Raw genomic sequence first — 20,318 nt, forward strand, 5'->3', positions numbered from 1 at the left:
CAAAGCACTCTGATAGAATGAAAAATACTACCTGAGTCCAAGCAGTTTTCTCTCAAGTCATCATGTTTTGAATACTCCTGGTCATTTGCAGATACTGATGAATGCTCTGTGGGCAATCCTTGCGGAAATGGAACCTGCAAGAATGTGATTGGAGGTTTTGAATGCACCTGTGAGGAGGGATTTGAGCCTGGTCCAATGATGACTTGTGAAGGTAAGCCTCTTCAATGCAGGCTAGTTGGTGACACATTCTGATCTTGGAGATGACAGTTGGTTGATTATAATTTTTAGTAGGAAATAACCACTCAGGATATATATCATAAGATAAAGAACATCTGATACTAATGGGCCATTCCATCATTTCTTCTCTGCGTGGCCTCCTCTCTGCAGGGAGTATCTGGAAAAGATATAGGTGACTTATGGCACAAGTTATACTGCAGATCATGCAGAGTTCTTGGTGGTGTCTCCCCACTACTAACATTTGGATACAACTCTTGTCTTGTTTACTGCCTTATTTCTTATATTCCTTGTTCCCCCTTTTTAAAATTTTCATCTCTATGCTCCTTTTTTTTTCTTCTTTTTCTTTTCTATTCATAGAAATAGTTGCACACTGAGATAACCACCAACATTCTGCAACTATCATGGCGAAAGAGATTGCCTATATAGGCATCTGCCAGTATGCCCGGGAGAATGTACGGAGAGGAAGGAAAGGGAGGGAGTATCTAGAAGAGTGGTTCTCAAAGGGTGGTCTCTGGAACAGCTACATCAGCATCCCCTGTGAACTTGTTAGGAACTCAAATTTTTAGGCCATATATCCGACCTCCTGAATCAGCAACTCTAAGATGAGCTCAGCAGCTGTCCAGGTGATTCTGATGGATTCTCAAGTTGAGAACCACTGGTCCAAGAAAAGGATGAAAGGGAGATGAAGGGAGAGGGTAAGGTTGGTATTAAAATGAACTCTTCGTTAGAGATACAAGCCATCAATACCCACTGTTGAAGTTGCAGGTGAATCTTTCAAGACGGTGAATAAATCATGTTCTGGGATCTCACTGATGATCTCAGTTGGCATTAGTGGCCACAAGGGAGAAACATGATGATCAAGATGGTCTGATTTAACCCTGATTTTCCAAAACACATTCTGATGGTTTCAAACTATGAGATCTACAGAAATCACTTTGGTCTTCTAACAGAAAAGTCATTCCCATCTGTTTAAGGCTCTAACCTGGGCCTTGTAACAAAGTATTTCTGTAAGTACACAATAATTCAGAACACTGTTTGCTTGGGCCTAAGAATCACTGTTATTTCATAGGAGCCTATTTACACGAGGAAAGGGAAGTGGTTACAATTTTGGAGGGGTCTGCTTCTGTTCTGACAATGGTTGACTTGATAGTTACTGTTTTGGCTGAATGGGGTAAAACTGATCACTGCTCCATGTGACTTTGGAGGTAGCAAGTGATCAACTTGAGGCTTTAGAACCAGAATTTTAGAAAGGCACCCTCTAAATAGAGTGACCTATAATTTTCATCCACCTAAACAATGATTCATAATTACGTAAGAACAAGCGTAAACTGAGACTATGCTGAATCAGGATGCATGGTCATCCTACTTATATCAATTATTAAATAACTGATTCATTTTATAATTCCCTGAAAACCAAAGACTGCTTAGTTTATAACATCCCTGTTTATAACAATGAAGCATTTCAACTTTTGGTCAAAGTTGATTCCTCTTTTTTTTTTATTGATACCCATGATCCATTGTTTTCTTACTACCTGTGCTGCAGATATAAACGAGTGTGCTCAGAATCCTCTGCTCTGTGCTTTCCGATGTGTGAACACTTATGGGTCGTATGAATGCAAATGTCCTGCTGGATACATTCTGAGAGAAGACAGGAGGATGTGTAAAGGTGAGACGTTCATGTTCAAGGCCATCCAAGCCAGGGAGCTCTAATACTATCTATAGTGGGAAATGTCCCTCTAAAGCTTCCAACAGTAGAGTAGGGCTGGGCATTGGGGAACATGGCTGTACTCCATGAACAGTGTGAAGGTTATCATTGCTACCTTTCCTAGTAAAGGGTAGCTTGAGGCATCAAACTGAGTGGAGGGCTGCACTGCAGGTCCTTTTCAGTTCCCTCTGTGTTGCATGCCAGCCGTGCTCCAAATGTGAAGCTATAAAGAAGAGAAGACATTTCCTCATATTCAAGAAATTCAATATGAAGAGATTGAGACAGAGATATTCAACTCATTAAAAAGTATTAAAAATCATGCGTCCTGCTTTTGAAGAGGTTATCAGTTAGTTAGGGGGGCAATTTCTTCAAGTTCCTAGGTGGTTAGAAGACTTCACCTTCTTAAGAGGCCACGGAGCCCAATAGTGCAAAAGAAAATAGATTACTTACTACTATTTTACATGAAAAAAACAAGCAGTTGATGCAGCTTCTTTTATAAATTTGTGGTTGCACATTCTTTCCAGATGAGGATGAGTGTGAAGAAGGGAAACATGACTGTGCTGAAAAACAAATGGAATGCAAGAACCTCATTGGCACATACTTGTGCATCTGTGGACCCGGGTACCAGCGGAGGCCTGATGGAGAAAGCTGCATGGGTAAGAGGATCCCTGCAGGAGGAGCCTTGAGGAAGTCAGAAGGGACAAAGGATTTTTACTTACTGATTTTTGAAAGAGAGGGAGAGAGAGAAATATTAATTTGTGGTTCCACTTATTCATGCACTCATTGGTGGATTCTTGTATGTGCTGTGACCAGGGATTGAACCCACAACCTTGACTTATTAGGGCTAACTGAACACTCTGACTAACTGAAATACCCAGAAAGGGCTGGGCACTGTGTTCTTTGCTGGAGCCTTTTGCCTCTCTTAACCCCACGTCAAGTGGAGGTTCCCTGCCTCTTGATTGTCCATGAATTCCATAGCACTGTTATTTTGTTATTTTCTTCCTCTGAGCTGGCCTTTGCCTACTTTCTCAGTCCATTTTGCTGCTAAAATTGGAATATTAGGTGTTTTCTCTATTTTCTTCTTTAATTTTTTTGTACTCCTTTGTTTTGGGATCAGTTCTCCTTACCACCTTGGAATGGCTCCCTATTGATGCAACTTTGCTAGGGACATCACTAAACCAGAGGATCTACCTTCAGAGAATCTGGTTTGTTTACAGTGGGTTTTTATAATGTGGATCCAGCATTAAAAACCACAGCTTTCGACTGGGGGTTGGCGAACCACAGCGTCAGGTTCAAATCCAGCCTGCCAGTCACCACCTGTTTTTGTAAATAGAGTCATATGGGAACATAGTTATAACCATTCACTTACTATTGTCCATTGCTGCTTTCGTGCCAAAGTGGCAGAGCAGAGTGGAGCCATTGCAACGGAGACCATATAGCCTGCAAAACCTGACATTTACTATACACTGTATAGTTATACTATAATATTACTATTACTTACAGGAAGTTTTCTGACCACAGCTCTAGGCAAAAAAAAAATACAGGAGGAAATTATCAGAAAACTCCTTCATGCATCCTTTTCCTTTTTAATAATCAGTGACATTAGAAAATGTATTTTATGTTGTCAAGAATCTTAAGAACCTCACTGTTCCCTTACTTTGTAAGATACAGAGTAAATATGTAGTAATTAAAGAGCAGACTTGAAATACACAGAAAAAGTATGTGGATTAATGGTCACACACTGGATCTCCTCAGATCTGTGGTTCTGATTCTCAGTGGCACATTGGAATCACTTGGAGAACTCAGGTTCCACCCAAGATGTTCTGATTTAATTGGTCTGGGTATTGAGAACTTTACAGATGTCACCTTTCAGCTCTCTGCCTCTTCCTGAGGTCTCTGCCTTCAGGGTATAGAGCTATTCTCAGTGGGACATACCTAGGCAAATTATTTATGATCTTTCTTGGTAATCATCAGACAATTCTAAGAATTTCCAGATACTTTAATGCTTTTCTCTAAACTTGAGAGACTGACTTATAATTATAATTATTATTATTATTATTTGTGACAGAGACAGAGAGAGGGACAGGTAGGGACAGACAGACAGGAAGGGAGAGAGATGAGAAGCATCAATTCTTCATTGCTCCACCATAGTTGTTCATTGATTGCTTTCTCATATGTGCCTTGACTGGGGGGCTCCAGCAGACTTGAGTGACCCCTTGTTCAAACCAGATGAGCCTGCACTCAAGCTGGCGACTTTTGGGTTTTGAACCTGGGTCCTCCACATCCCAGTCTGATGCTCTATCCACTGCGCCACCGCCTGGTCAGGCTATTATTTCTTAGTAACATCGTTGAAGTATTACAATAATATATGTGTGTGTATCAATATTTATTGATTTTAGGGAGGGGGGAAGGGAGAGAGAGACAGGAGCATCAATCTGTTCTTATATGGGCCCTGACCGGAGATCAAATCAGCAACCTCTATACTTTGGGGCAATGCTCTAACTAACTGAGCTATTTGGCCAGGGCAAACATAATCTATACTGAATTGGAAGATTAGTCTAGACAAACTCCCTTAAGACACAACTGACTATTGCAGATATTATTCTAATAAAGTATTGCAATATTTCTTTACATACGATGATATCATCTATGTCTTAAATATATAAAAATGCCATCAATTATGTTGTTAAGGAGCAGAGGCACACACAGAGATGTATGTATTTGCTTGTATGGGTGCAATTCATCTCTGAGAGGGCATATTAGAAACCGGCAGTAACACAGTTGACTCCTCAGAGAGGAGTTTAGTGGCTGTGGGATAAAGAGAAGGGGTAAGTTTTGCTGAATATGCACTAGTCCCTTTTGTATTTGGAACCATGGGAATAGCTTACCTAATATTCACTAAATTTTTAAAAAAAGGAAGAATCCATTTTTGTACAAAGTGCCGAATGATGCCTCTTTTTTTCATTCCTTCAATGAAACTACACAGACGAGAATGAATGTCAGACCAAGCCCGGGATCTGTGAGAATGGTCGCTGCCTCAACACCCGGGGGAGCTACACCTGTGAGTGCAACGACGGCTTCACGGCCAGCCCCGCCCAGGATGAGTGCCTTGGTGAGTCCAGACAGCGGGATGCTTCTGTCGCCCCGGCCCTCACTGGGACGCTTTAGACCCAGTATGAAACGAGAGAGATTGTCTAAGTCTGAAGAAAGGTTAAAAATGTTCATGTTTTGGAGATGACTCAGTGACTGTCCTGTTGTGCTTAGTGGCACCCTGCAGCTAAATTCTTCCTTTGCTAATTGCATCACTGAGTCATTGGTTTGGAATTTCTTCCTTGGCTGCTTTGGTGCTCAGGATGTTTCCACGTGTTTCTCTGCTTCTCCCTCACTGTAGCATGACTGTCGTTCCCCCCGCCCCCATCTCTGGAAGGAGATGGACTTGTAACCTGTCTAGACCAGTGCTCTTCTGCCTACTTACTGACTCTCTTGTTTGTTTCCTCAGATGCCATCCTTTCTCTCTCCCTGCAGTTTCGAGCTTTCCCTTCTCGCTCCTTCTCACCCAGGGTAAAGTGTTTCATCCCTTTTGGGTTTCACTTCTGACCAAATTTTTGATAGCTTGCTATGCTCATGAAATGTCCTCGGATCCTCATGTTAACATCCTTGCCCTGCAGACAACCGGGAAGGGTACTGCTTCACAGAGGTGCTGCAGAACATGTGTCAGATCGGCTCGAGCAACAGGAACCCCGTCACCAAGTCTGAATGCTGCTGTGATGGAGGCAGAGGCTGGGGTCCCCACTGTGAGATCTGCCCTTTCCAGGGCACGGTGGCTTTCAAAAAGCTCTGCCCCCATGGCCGAGGATTTATGACCAATGGAGCAGGTACTTCATTCAGTCCAAAAATACTTGCAGGGTTGTTTGTTTGTTTGTTTGTTTGTTTTATGAAAAACAGATGAGAATGTGGACTCTACTCTATGAACTTCAGCTGAGTTGCTCAGTTGAGGTGGACACAAGTTCTTCATTATGGTGTTTGAGACATTCAAGGTTGTCTTGCCATAGTGGCCAGGGTCCTCCTGATTGAATTGTGTGTGCTGAGGTTCCTGCCTTTGCATTACAAGAAATCTTCAACTTTTTAGTTTTTATTTATTTATTTATTTTTTTTACAGAGACAGAGAGAGTGATAGACAGGGACAGACAGACAGACATGGAGAGATGAGAAGCATCAATCATTAGTTTTTCGTTGCGCGTTGCAACACCTTAATTGTTCATTGACTGCCCTCTCATACGTGCCTTGACCGTGGGACCTTCAGCAGACCGAGTAACCCCTTGCTCGAGCCAGTGACTTTGGGCTCAAGCTGGTGAGCTTTTGTTCAAACCAGATGAGCCCTTGCTCAAGCTGGTGACCTTGGGGTCTTGAACCTGGGTCTTCCGCATCCCAGTCCGACGCTCCATCCACTGCGCCACTGCCCGGTCAGGCATATTCAACTTTTTAAACAGAAGTTTGCTATAGGTGTTGTTGGTCCTCTGAATATGATTTTTAGATAAACCTTGAAATAAACCTTCATTAAATTCCTGAACTAGTATAGCAATATGCACTTTAACTCTTAAAATTGACTGAAATATACTGCATGAAAGTATAAACAAGACTGATTTTTTTTTAATTACCTCTGAAAAAGCACAATTGTATTAACGTGAGAGGGATGAGAAGGCTTCAGGGCATCTGAGGCAGCTCAGAAGACTTTCAGGCCTAGCAACAGTAACTGCAATGGTTTTTGGTTTCATAAAAGAGAGGAGAGAGACATTTTGAGTTCCTTGGGGGGGGGGGGGGTTGTAAAGGGAGGGGAAGAGAAGATTAAGTAGGATTTGTGTTCACGTTAGAAAGAGGCGGTTAAAGGTAAAATAACATAATTGGATGTGCTAAAAGATAGAAGTGGCTAGATTAGATGGGGTGGCCAAACAAATTTATGACTCTTTGGAGGATAAAATGAAATGGTGGAGACGACTCATTTCTTGAGACCAATGGGTGTATCCTAAATTGCATTTCAGAGTGAACTTGAGAAATTCAGGAAAAATATTAGCTGTTGGTATAAAATGGTTAGTTGGCAATCAAAAGCTAGGAACTCACTTGGTATTGGCCCCCCACCAAGCAGTAAAGCCATAGATGGGTCAAGATTAGGGAGGACATTGGCTTTAATGCTCAACAGTACATGTGGATCAAATATTTCTCTCTTGGTGGAGCAGTGAGTGAGGGTCTCTCTTCCTTAGCAGGAAACAAATCATGTAGGCCAGTAGTCCACTCCAGAGCTCTGTCCCTTACTAACGGGGTGAAGTTTAGTTCAATTTCACCCATATTATACAATTTTCTATTTTGGGGGGATTCACTTTAAACACAACAAAAAGAATAGGAAAAAAAAAAGCTTTTCTTCTTATTTTGAACATACAATATTAGAAAAAAATGGGATTTCCTTGTCAGAAGGATCTGCTGCTGTGCTTCATTTATGGGGTGTCCACAGGAAAGTTTGTTGGCCTGAGATGGTGCACAGGGCTGTGTGTCTAGATGAGGGTGTTGTTCTGTGGGCCCGGAGGAGGAAAACAGTATCAATTTAGAAGGAAATTATTGTTAAAGTTTTCTCCTAGCCTGATTAGTTTACCACTACAGTCTGATAAAGTTAATTCTTTGCCTCAATATAGTTACCATTATATGTAAAATGTATGCTGTCATCCCTTCGGTTGAATTTCTTAGGTCCATAATATAGTAACATAGCCAATTAGTACTTACACTAAAGTGACCCCTACATATTAATGTAGTCCATTTTAATGCTTTTTATATTTTAATTTGTTTATTAAATTGCAGATATTGATGAGTGCAAGGTTATCCATGACGTTTGCCGAAATGGGGAATGTGTCAATGATAGAGGGTCATATCATTGTATTTGTAAAACTGGCTACACTCCAGATATAACTGGAACTGCCTGTGTAGGTAAGTATTCTATTCCTGATGGCTTACTAACCCAATTAGAAATTATAGATTATGGCAAAAAAATAAAATCCTCACACTAAAAAAAAATCTAAAAAGCCTAATTAATTCTATAGGAAAACATAAAGACAAGGATCAAAGACTACAGAGTTTACTTTTTCTTTTCCCCAAACAAAAATTCTGTGTTAGACCTTGTGCATTATTTTTGATGGCAGTCACACGGTAATCTCTTTGATCACAGATCTGAACGAGTGCAACCAGGCTCCCAAACCCTGCAATTTTATCTGCAAAAACACAGAAGGGAGTTACCAGTGCTCCTGCCCGAAGGGCTACATTCTGCAGGAGGATGGAAGGAGCTGCAAAGGTAAAGTCATGTGTGCTTTCACCCACACACCTGCATCTTGGGTGCAAGGTTGCTGAAAGACCCTCTCTATAGGCAAGAGCTACTTCCCTGGGGTTAGTTCCTCCATGAGAGCCCCCTGTGCTGGAGGGAAGGTGAGGGTGATGGCAGGCAACCAGTGGCAGTGCCAGCCTCACTGCCTGCCCCGTGGGCATCGGTGGGGGCCATCCCTGAGGGCCTCGGAGACAGCAGGACCAGTGCTGTAAGGCTCGGGGTGTGGCAGATCTCTTATTGATCACTTTCTTTCTGCTTTCTATTTATTGCATTTATGTAGTTAGACTGATCAACAACTAAATAGCCTAACAGAGTCCAGTCTCATACTGATCAGTGTCATGATCCCAGAGGATATTGTGCCTAAGTAAGTGAGCACTTTGTTTAGGCTTTTGTTCTGCAACATAGGACCATTCCTCCAGGAGCTTATATGAGACACAAATATCATAAAGAATTAAGAAATAGCCAACATCTATGCAGAAATCCCTCCTCCACTGAGAATGTTAACAAAATTCTGTTGATGTAAATGCACTCCTGTAAACAACTTCCTCAACGATAAGAACTTCATATATTGAGTGAATGGCACAAGTGAGTTATAACTTAAGAACAATTTGGAAAATGAGGGATTTGGAAAAGGTAGACCAGATGGCAGAAAAAGAGAGCATTCTGCCATGAAGCCTTGGAGGAGAGAAAGGGAAATAAAGGAAGTTCAATGGTGGGATGGAGTGCAAGTGGAGAGCAGAGGGAAACAGGCTCTCAATCCCTCCCTGTGTTTTCTGGAAGGGGGAGAGTTCAGAAGCTAGTGATACAGGATAGATAATGGGCAATGGCCTGAGGTTGTCCTGTGCAGCACAGGTTTTGTATAATCCAGTTATTTGCAGGAGAGGGAGTTGAGAGACCTATTCAATTCTGACTGTCTTAAGTGAAGAGCATTCATAGCTTTGTTCTTCTCAGGCATAGAACGTGCTTTTTATCTCTGCTTCACAGTGAATTCTGATCAGTGTGAGGCTCTAACTCAGAGCCATAACTTTTTCAGGTAAATGGAAAAACAAATTCAAGGGATAAATTTCTCTCTGCAATAAGCAAAACAATTTGTAGTGCTTTTCTAACCCATGGGGGCAGAAAATAGCCAAAATTTTATAACAATTAGGAGATGAGACATGAAAATTAAATGTATACTAGTAATTAAGCTCTTACACAGAGTATTAAAAGCGTCAGTAATGTTCTTTTTATGGCTTTAGGAATGCACAAAGCAGCGCTATGATTTTTTTTTCAGGTCTACTTGCTAGTCCCTTTCTCCTATTTTTCTCATAAGGTCTACATTCTTGGTAGATATGACTAGATTTCTAAATGAGTGATGCAGATACATATACTGTTGAAATTGAGAGGAAAGAGGCTAGAAGGATAGCCCCAGGGGGAATGTGGGACCAGCACTTCCCAGAGAGATGGGTCCAGAGAAGAGAGAGAAATGATATTGTTGGAAGTGAGAACAGTGAGTGTCACTATTCTGAATGTGTCGTAGCTATAAAATAGTGTTGGAAGAAATCACTGACTTGTCGTCTTCACCTGTTTGCAAGTGAGCTTCAGCAAGTGTGGATGGGGCTTTAGAAAGTCCCTGGAATCATAGAGAGGAAAGGGCCCCCTGCTGGCAGCAGGCACACAGCTGTCAATTATGCAAAAACCAGAAAAGCAGAAACAGTGACCCCCAGTAGTGGAAAGAGCGTGGGACTGACTCCATGTTAAGAGAAGTCAGCAGAGCACCGGGAGAAATATGGGGAGTTCTTACGCTTTAGGTCCACTCCAGATATTATCTAGACAGAAACTGGCACTGTGCTGTAGCTCTAAGCACAACTCTGTGCAGGGATAAAAGATTATATGAAAGAGAGGAGAGAAGGAGGGAGGAAAAGGAGGAAGGGAGGGAGGGGGGAAGGAGGAAAGAAAGGAAAGAAAAGGAAAGGAAAGAAAAGGAAAGAAAAAAGAGAAAGAGGGGTCCTGAATTCACAGCATTTTTTTTTTAATTAAAATTTAACTAAAAGTTGGAACACACTCCATATCTCCCGACATCATTAATGGCAGCGGAGTTGAGGATGAGCATTGAAGTTCCGATGAGGGAAGAGGCCTGGTCCGAGCGGAGGATTTTATTGAGACGTGGGGAGTAATGTTGGATAAATACTGTAGACATTTTTAAAAAGTGCTCTTAGCTTATCGGAATGAGTATTTTCCTTTCCTTTTTTCCTTCCTGATTGCTCAATTCTGTTTTATCCAAAGGAGGATCTCTAAACAAAGAAGTCATTTTTGTTGGGTTTGGTTGGGTTGGGTTGGGTTGGGCTGGGTTGATCATCTCATTTGAGCAGAATAAAAACAGCAAACGGAAAAGAATTAAGTGAACAAATTTCCAGCCTTAGTATTTCTTTTTATGTTTCTCTTGAATAGATCTTTTCAGTGCTCTGGAAATTTTTGAGAATCCCTTGTCTTTTACCTCATTTATAATTTATTTAAAGTCTTATAACTTATCTGAAATTTCTTTCCTGAGGAATGTCTTTAACTAAAAAGAAGTAGGTTTTCCTTGGATCCCCCAAAGAGCTACATTTTTTTCACCTGAACTGAGACCACGTTTTATCATTCAAACCCTTACCTCCTGGGTTCCTCCCAGCTATTTGCTGCAGCTCTCTTCTGGCCGGGGTCACTTGAGACATAGAAATGAAAATTCAGTACTTCTTGCTGGGGTGGCTTCCAGATACCTGTGCTGTCAGCTCGACTCCAATGCCCATTTGCATTCTCTTGTAGATCTTGATGAGTGTGCAACGAAGCAGCACAACTGCCAGTTCCTGTGTGTTAACACCATCGGCAGCTTCACGTGCAAATGTCCACCTGGCTTCACCCAACACCACACTGCCTGCATCGGTACGTGGAGAGGAAAAGCCCCCTAAGGGAGGTAGCTGTTCCTTTAAGAGCTGCTGCTGCCGGAAGAGGACAAAAACTCAGAAAACTGAGTACATGGATGTGTGTGCGTGTGTGTGAACATGTACATGTGAACAGTTACAGGCCTTTTTTGGCCTTTTCCAAGTGAATCATCCCTCTCTCTTCCTTTCAAATAACACAAAGAGAGCTTTGGGGGATTTTAACTGCCCCTTCGCCCACACTGTCTCTTACAGATAACAACGAATGCACCTCTGACATCAACCTGTGTGGGTCGAAGGGCATTTGTCAGAATACCCCCGGGAGCTTCACCTGTGAGTGCCAGCGGGGATTCTCACTTGATCAGAGCGGTGCCAGCTGTGAAGGTGGGTGCGGCCCTCAGCTGGATCCAGCTGCTGGGTCCTTGTGAGGCCTGTGTGACTGTCAGTACCTTCGTCATCTCCTCTATGTGATGTCACAGCTGGGGACGGGGGCGGGGGGGGGGGGCACCAGACTGAAGGTGGAGATATTTTGCCTGGTTTGCCCAGGTCCCACGCCTGAGAGATCCCGTCTCCTGTTCTCAGGCTCGATTGTGTCTCTAACAGGTGCCTTTTCTGGGTTTCTCTGCCCACTTAATAATTTAATCTAATAACGAATGACCCAGTAAAAAAATAAAATAGCTAGATTCCTAAATTTTGTTCATTAGTTTTCTGGTCACTGAATTCAGAGTCATGAAAGGATTCCCCCAATGCAGATTAAACGCATAAGGAATAACTCTTCTGAAAATATATAATTAAAAGTTTAAATCACTTTTTAGTATTTTACCTTTGTATTAACACTTTTTGGCTTCTAATTCTGGCACAAGGAAGCAAATATAAATAATTTACACAACTAACCCATGAAGTGCCTTTGTGGTTTGCATTAATTTCTTCATCATTTTTATTTGTAGGCTTGACCACAAATATCTGAATGTTTTTTTCCTTGGACTTATCAAAACCTCCAGAGTAGATATTCTTAAAGTTTTGGATGGTGGAATTTTTTTTTTTTAAATAAAGACACAGTAGTTATGGGAATGTAAAATACAGCATAGGAAATATAGTCAGTGATACTGTAATAACTGCATATGTTGTCAGTTGGGTTCCAGACTTAACAGGGTGATCACGTCATGAGTTACAGACACATCTAATGACTATATTGTCCACCTAAAACTAATATAATATTGTATGTCAGCTGTACTTGAAAAGGAAGTTTTAAAAATATATAGCTCAGAAAACCAACAACAACAAAAAAAAAACGCATAGGATAATTGGTCGGGGGTCAGATTTTATATTAAAATGGCCTTAGACTTGAGCGTGCATGTCCACGTTGCTTCAGAGAATGCCTCTGAGACAAGTAGGACTCACCGGCGCCTGGGCCCCTTTTCCAGATGTGGACGAGTGCGAAGGGAACCACCGCTGCCAGCACGGCTGCCAGAACATCATCGGGGGCTACCGGTGCAGCTGCCCCCAGGGCTACCTCCAGCACTACCAGTGGAACCAGTGTGTCGGCAAGTACCTCTCCCCGCGCGGCAGGGTGGCCCGCGCCAAGCTCCTCGGGGGCACTGTGCTGCTTTCTTTCTGAAAACTTCCTTTTGTTAGGAAAGCAACCACTGCTCCTTTAAAATGGCCCTAACCCGATTGAAACCAGAGGGCAGTGATAGCTTTCACAAAATAGCAAACTAAGAAACAAATACAATGATAGAGGGTGTTTGAAGCGAATTATTCTTCTTAAGTCAACTGTTGACTCCCAGCATTCCCCCTGCCCTTCTGTTGCCTTGCTTGTCCTCAGCCTACCCTTGACTTCTGTTCACATCAGGCTAACAGAAATCCTACTTCTGCCTGAAAAGTATCAGCCGGCCAGAGGCTACTGTGAGCACCGTTTGGCTTGGAGACGCAGTAGTGGTCACACGCAGCTCTACCCATCTTTGGGGCAGAGGGCAAGCAGCAGGCACAGCACTTTCTTTTTTTTTTTTTTTTTTTTTTTTTTAAGGATTGCTAAACTCTTTTGAAAATTAAGGAAGACCCACAGGCTTTCTCATTACATTGAAATTATGTCATTTTTGATTGCACAATGTCATGGGAAAATAACTCTTACTTCACATCAGAAAATGTAAACACTGAGTTTAGAGAGACCCTTGATCCATGAAGCAGCCCAAACTCTTTGTTTTCCTGCTGAGGACCCAGAAGCCCAGAGAGTAATCTGTCCTGATACCAGTTCTTTTGTGACACATCTGGAACTAGAGCCCAACTCTTCACTTCCTGGTTTAGGGCTGCCTTCCAAGCATCACAATTACTTGTTTTGTTCACTCTGAAATGATCTGTAGAGCACCACTGCCCGTGTGGTTCTCAGGGAACTTGCTCTAGCTGCCATACTTGGCTCCAGAGTCCTCCTTAGCAAAGATAAGAGAATTCAGGTTTCCGGAGTGGGGGTCAGGTGGGTGGGATGGGGTGCTGGCTCCATACTTTACAACAAATGAAGACACGAAGACACATCATTTGGTCTGTTTTCATTTATTAAAACTGTGTCTCTCTCATCCGATTTGATTCCTTCCAAGGCATAGTTTTGCAGAAGTGAGTTGGGTTGGCTAAAATGACCCCAATGCTTAGAAGAGTTTTAGGCCGCAGGACTTGTTAACCAACTGTCTAGTTTTAATAAAAATGTTTTCATTATCATCAGTTCAAGAAGGTCGTGAACTTTAATCACCAGGTTCTGACACTGTTCACAGAACTTTCAGAGTGAGTCTGTTGATTGTCTGTACTTACATACTTACGTAGGTTTCTTGATGAAATTAGAGCTATGAGGGAAAAGACAAGAGAGGTGAGGTCTACCACTCCAGGCCTTACATTCCCCTTCTTACCTTCATCCCAGGGACAGTAGAGGTGGCCAGGTCATGCCCTGGTTGCCTGGGGATTCTACTTTGGCCCCATGAAGATGAACTCCTAGCTGGGAGTTACAGACTGTAAATTGATTAAAAAGCAAGAAGAAGTTTGGGAGTTTTTGATGCCCAAAAGATACCAGTCTAAACTGGGCTCATAATTCTTGAGGATTATAGTTACTCAGAATGAGGGTTGCCGTGGGTCAGAATGGCTTCCCCAGAGTTGTGCAGAGCAGAGCGGAGCGGATGTCTTAGACCAGCCCATTAGGTGGCCTGAAGTTTCCTCTCAGAAGATGTATAGGGTGGGGATCAGAGGACACTGAAGTTCATTGCTTTCTAAGAAATACCAAACTGCCAGCTGACGGTGGAGTTGACCCATTTTGACCTAGAGAAAATGAGTAAAGCAAAGGCCATCCTACATTTTGGAATTGTCCTAGTGCTTCTGCTTTCAGGCCACAGCTGACACACACTATGCAAGCTAAAGGCTGAAACCATTGATTTTAGAGGACACGGTGGGTAGATTTCTATCTGCTTCTACGGAGTATTTTTGGAGACTCTGGCTGTTTCAATAAAAGCAGAATTGTCTCTTTCTATAAAAAGGACACAACTCTCACCAATTTAAGTACCCACTTAAAGAATAAAACAAAGATTTCTGAGTGTAGAAGAATTATTTACGGAGCCATTTGCTCCAGGGTGTACAGGATGTAAAAGGTCAGGGAAAGTGCAAGGCATGTTAAACAAATCGTGGTGTTTGTCTATTGACAGAAAAGGGTGAGTGTACAAACAGAGTATTTTCAAGCTATCGACATTGGACACTGGCCAGTTCATGCTCCACTCTACCCTACCTTTCCAAACCAGATAAGCAAGTTTAATTTAAACTTTATTAGATTCTCTAGAAGGAAAAGAAATGTAAGGTAAATAGAAATGTAAGGTAAATGGAAAAGGGGGAAAGTTTATAACCGGAACAGATATTTATAGGAACACAGATAGATACACAAAGTTAAAAAGAACCTTCGAGATGATCTAGTCTGACCTTCTTCCTAATATATAAACCTCCTATCTCCCTGGTCATCCAAGTTGGACTTAAATACCACCTTGAGGGGCACTTACTTTCTCCCGAGGTAGGTCAATCTATGTATAAAATTTTTAATTTTTAGAAATGTGTTTTTCATAGAAAATGAACTTTTTCTCTCTCTAACTTCTATTAGTCCTATTTTTGCCTCTTAAAACACACACACACACACAATAAATCTAAGCTTTATATTGACAGAGCTTTCCCCACTTATACCTATGCCTTAGAATTTTATCAGTCATAGTCCCAACAGGAAACAAATGGCTGAGCCCAACCGAAAGCACATGACAAGGGAGAGGAGCCTGTCGATAATCCATACAGGTTAGCCTCCTGGGACCAAGAGTAGGTGGGAAGGCTGGACATGGACATGGAGGGGCAAGGAGGAGACATCCAGGCCAGGGATATTCTCTGCACCCAGGTGAACACTCTCGGTTCTTCCTTCACTCTTTGGTGCCCACAGTCTCCATTGGTCTCTATAGCACACCTCATCTCTAATTTAAAATACGGGGAAAAGAACACAGGCAATGGCATAGTTCATTATTTCTGTTCTAGGAACCTTGGAGCCTAAGTGACCTTGAGTAAGTACTTGAGAATTCTTGGATATAAAGGATCTTCAAACAGACTCAGAGCTTGGCATGGCGTCATAGCAGTCACATCTCTGCGTGGCTTTCTTATTGTGCATCTACTCCTCTCTGAAACCACACACAGGAAAGATGGAGGGAAAGAGAGAAAGAGGGAAAGAAGGAAGGGAGAGAGAGGGAGGAAAGGAGGAACGAACGGAAGTAGGGAGGGAGGGAGGGGGAGGGAGGGAGAGAGGGAAGGAAATATGAATATTATATATATATGTATATATACAAACACACTACCCTCAGCATTTTTACCCACCTGTTTTCCTAATTTAGAAAACAGATATTTTCTTAGAAACAATTATGTTCTTTATAAATGAATGAGCAACATTTGTGAGAATTCAAGTTTTCTGATCCTGGCTGGGTGAATAGAGCATCACCCTGCCCCACCAAGGTTGCAGGTTGGATATCGGGTCAGGGCATGTACAAGAAGCTACCAACGAGGGCATAACTAAAAGGAACAACTAAGTGGAAAAACAAGTTGATGCTTCTCTCTCTTTCTCCCTCTGTCTCCCCCCACCTCTCAAATCAATGGAAAAATTAGAAAGGAAAAAAGAATTAAAGTTTTCTATATGTAGAAAACTTACCATATGCAAATATGGTAAAACTAATTAAAAGAGAAAGGAAGTCCCAGCTGAAGAGGAGGCGAGTGTCTTGAGAAACAGTGCAGTGTAAAGGAAAGCACGTGGCCCTTGCAGTCAGACAGACCTGGGTGTGCGTCTTCCCTGTGGGTGCTGCTGCTGGGAGACCCCGAGGGGCTTTCTGAGCATCACTTCCTTCATCTATACAGCAGGGGCTCTAATATCTATCTCCCGCGATTGTTAGGAAGGTAAGGTAAATTAATGTGAAGCCCCTAGAATCCCACTTGTCATACAGCAGGATCTAATAAATAGTAATTACCTTTACCCTCCTCCCTTTCATTGGAAGAAGTATTTGCTAAGTGAAGAGAAACCCAATCTACCTGCATTAAAGTGAACCAATGCCTGAAAATGGGCTATGGCAATTAACAACTGTCTTAACGGCAAGTTTCCAACCTGCTCTACGGAGAGGCAGGTTTAAAAATATACTGGAGATTTTTTTAAAAAGTCGAAAGTAGAAATAATGAGAAGCTAGAAGTTTCTCCCTTCCAGTTGATTTTTAAAAGTTATATATTTTTTTCTTTGCTTAATACTATCAGACTTGGCAGGTCCCTGTGGGTAGCCAGTCTGCACCATCTGTCTCTCTTGTGGGTTTTCCAGAATTATTGCTTGCGAAGTTTGCACGAATCTCTTCCAGCCATGCTTGGCTTTCGACAAGGCCCAGACTCTCTGGGTGGGAGGCTGGTTTGGATAGGAGGGGGGCCATTCAGAGATGAGAGCAGACATACCGGAAGGTACTATTCATCTCCAGGACAAGCACCAAGGGGCTTTTGCAGATTTTTGAAAAGGAAGTCCATGTGGGGAAGGCATTTCCACAGGATGTCAGCCCTTGCCAGTCCTGCACATCCTGCACAAGGAGGACTGGGAAAGCAAGCTCCAGGAATACGGCTGGTCTTTGCTTTGGAGATAGTCATCCAGTTGCACCGAGAACGGCATGGTTCCTTCCCTCCCACCCTAAGCCCTGAACCTCAGCTATTAACTAGCCCCATGTTCTTCGTGAAAGGCTCGCGTGGAGCAGAACAGACTGCTGTTGGCTCAGATGGAAATTGGAGTCTGTCAGTCCTCAGAATGCCATCCTCTAATGTGCTCCACCTGGTGCACTTGACCTTGCAGACCACATTTGTTCACCACATGGCCAGAGTCCACATCTATTTCCATATCTCTCTCTCTTTTTCCTCTCCTCGTCCCAGCCACTGTTACCTGCCTTACCTCCTTGAGAGCCTAGCTGAGGGCCAGCTGGCCAGCAACACATGGCCTGGCCCAGACACCTCAGTCAAACAAACCTCTGGCTCGTATCACCTCTGCCTTCTTGTCCGGTTCCTCCTACAGATGAAAACGAATGCCTCAGTGCTCACATCTGCGGGGGAGCCTCCTGCCACAACACCCTGGGGAGCTACAAGTGCATGTGTCCAGCTGGCTTCCAGTACGAACAGTTCAGTGGGGGGTGCCAAGACATCAACGAGTGTGGCTCTTCGCAGGCCCCCTGCAGCTACGGCTGTTCCAACACGGAGGGCGGCTACCTGTGTGGCTGTCCCCCGGGTTACTTCCGCATCGGCCAAGGGTAAGCGGTGCTCTTTATGGTCCTTGTAGGAGGCTCTCTCGTTTATCATGAAGTACATTTAACTCACAATTACCTATTCTCATAGAGAGGAATTATACATTTTGTAATTCTTCAATGATTACAATTAGCTCTGTGAAGGTTTTAGGTGATTTGATTTGAAAGGAGACATCAAGATTCCTGGAAACTTAATAGAACATCAAACCAAATAATGAAACTACATGGTAGATACCTCAATACATGACTTCTCTATCTCATTTTCTTGATCTTCGTGTCTTGTTGGAAAGTGATTCATTTCTCAGGAAATTGGGGGGCTGACCCATGACAGGACTGGGCGCAGGTAGCGTATTGTTAGTTCACTCCCTTAGTGGACAAGCAAGATTCTATCTTTACTTGAAATGCCTTTAGTCTAACTCCTGTTAGGGTAAATCAAAAAGACACCTTTTGTGAGGTCCTTTATGGTTTTAAAGTATATTTTACATTTCGGACTTAAACTGACATTAAAATTAAAATGAGTATTAAAATGAATGTTAAAATAGTTTATTATATTTTCCAGGTAAAATACTTCACTGCATTATGTGTATGAGTTGGGAAAAGGAAGATCTATTTTTATTTTACTCAATGTTTTAAAATTTTGGTAGTTAAATTTTCAAAGTTTAAGTCTTTTTCCCCGCTGAGTTCATCTAGACTTGGACAGTCTGTCATGTTTGGCTCTCCTGGGAAGAATCTCAAATTTTTACTTTTTGATTAGGAACAGACAGACATTAAAAGTGCATGCACCCATGTACTCACACACATACACCCTATACACAGTTACATATTTCACAAACATTCATTAGTGGTTTCTTGACACAAATGTCAAACGATTCCTTTTGGGTGTGTGTAGACGAAGCTGCAAGAGCGCTTCCTGGGAAGCGCACACAGCACCAGCCACAGGGCAGTGACTCCCAGATGTCCCTGTCGGCTCTCAGGAGACTCGGTCTTTGTAAGCATACTGCCAGAACCACGTTCCCAGCAAGATTGTGACACTCCACACTGGCATCTGGCCAGTGGGGCTTTGTAGTCACACTTCTTGTAAGTGGTGTTCCAGGGAAATGAAAAAATACTGAAAAGGGGTTCTGAGAAAGGAACCAATGCCTGCAAATTTGAGGTTAGCCTTTTGATCATTGAATCAGTGTGTGAATGAGTGCACACACGCATGCACAGGATGAGCATTCGTCATTTCATCCATTTTTATTGTTTCTACACATTTCATGTTGCAAGATAAAGAGGAAAGGAAATGTATTGGGCTCTGACAGGATTGCAAAAAATTGTAGGAATCCCTAAATTGCTGCAAAATACAAAAGAAAAAAACCTTCTTCTCATTGGCATTGTATATTGAATCTTAAGGGCCTAAAGGATTATGGGTTATAGAGAGTAGGCCAACTAATACAGAGTAAGAGATAATATTTGGTCTACATGTTGACCCATTAGTAGAAGTCTACCCACTTAGAACAGTTTTGGTTTCTCTATGAATCACTAGAGTAGACTAGGCCCCCAAAATAAAGATGCTTTTAGAGTCATTCAGATGTTTCAACACATTTTGAAAGGGGAGCCTAGTAAATACATTCCAAGGGGCCTATGAAATGGTAAGCAGAATAAGAAAACAAGGTACTTGTGAAACATGCAAGCCTCCCTCCATAATTTGGCTTTGATAACTGAAAGGCAAAGAAAAACAGCTGAACTAGTTCTCTCTTGGGCAATGAGTTTGTTTGTCCAGCTTCACATGAGCCAGAGCCAATGGCCCTGGTGGTTTTGAATGACTTGAACAATTTCCCAGAGTTGGGCAAGCTCTGATACATGTATTTTATACATTGTGTATCTTCACAATTTATTTCTAGGTCAACTTAGAGTATCACCTAAAGCTTTCTTCCTATCCTCAGTAGCTTCAGCCAAAGGAAGAGGTCAGAGAATAGGAGAGAGTGCTCAGAAGCTGGAGTTGTGAAGGGTGATGATAGTGGTGGAGGTGGCAGTAGAGTTGGCAGTGATGGTATCCATTATTTGCAAAGAGGGCAAAAATCTGAACAGCGATGTCTTACACCTTTCTCACTCACTCCAGTGGAGCCTGTTTCATAAAAAGAAGGCGTTTCTATTGAACCTCCCAAATCACATGGTCTGTCCTTATCCCCCGTTGGCTTGTTCCTACTCCATGTCCCTTTCCCAGCACAGGTACAGCAAATCTGCTGCATTAGGTCTGGGGAATGAAGGGGCAAATCAGTATGCAAATAGGGCCATGAGAAATTAGAGAAAAGTCAGTAAACTCGGGGAAC

At 42.5% G+C, this 20,318-nt stretch overlaps 1 protein-coding gene across 1 annotated transcript in view; it reads left to right on the plus strand.

Moving 5' to 3' along the window:
- Window positions 1–20,318, plus strand: part of FBN1 (fibrillin 1) — a 250,417-nt gene that overhangs the window by 225,450 nt on the left and 4,649 nt on the right. The window contains exons 54-64 of the mRNA XM_066344305.1: window positions 92–211; window positions 1,781–1,903; window positions 2,467–2,598; window positions 4,929–5,054; window positions 5,611–5,817; window positions 7,790–7,915; window positions 8,154–8,276; window positions 11,091–11,207; window positions 11,459–11,587; window positions 12,628–12,747; window positions 17,781–18,012. Of these exons, the coding sequence (XP_066200402.1) occupies window positions 92–211; window positions 1,781–1,903; window positions 2,467–2,598; window positions 4,929–5,054; window positions 5,611–5,817; window positions 7,790–7,915; window positions 8,154–8,276; window positions 11,091–11,207; window positions 11,459–11,587; window positions 12,628–12,747; window positions 17,781–18,012 (1,555 nt within the window). The remainder of the gene's footprint in view (window positions 1–91; window positions 212–1,780; window positions 1,904–2,466; window positions 2,599–4,928; window positions 5,055–5,610; window positions 5,818–7,789; window positions 7,916–8,153; window positions 8,277–11,090; window positions 11,208–11,458; window positions 11,588–12,627; window positions 12,748–17,780; window positions 18,013–20,318) is intronic.

This window comes from Saccopteryx leptura, chromosome 6 (genome assembly GCF_036850995.1).
Source record: "Saccopteryx leptura isolate mSacLep1 chromosome 6, mSacLep1_pri_phased_curated, whole genome shotgun sequence".
Lineage (NCBI taxonomy): Eukaryota > Metazoa > Chordata > Mammalia > Chiroptera > Emballonuridae > Saccopteryx > Saccopteryx leptura.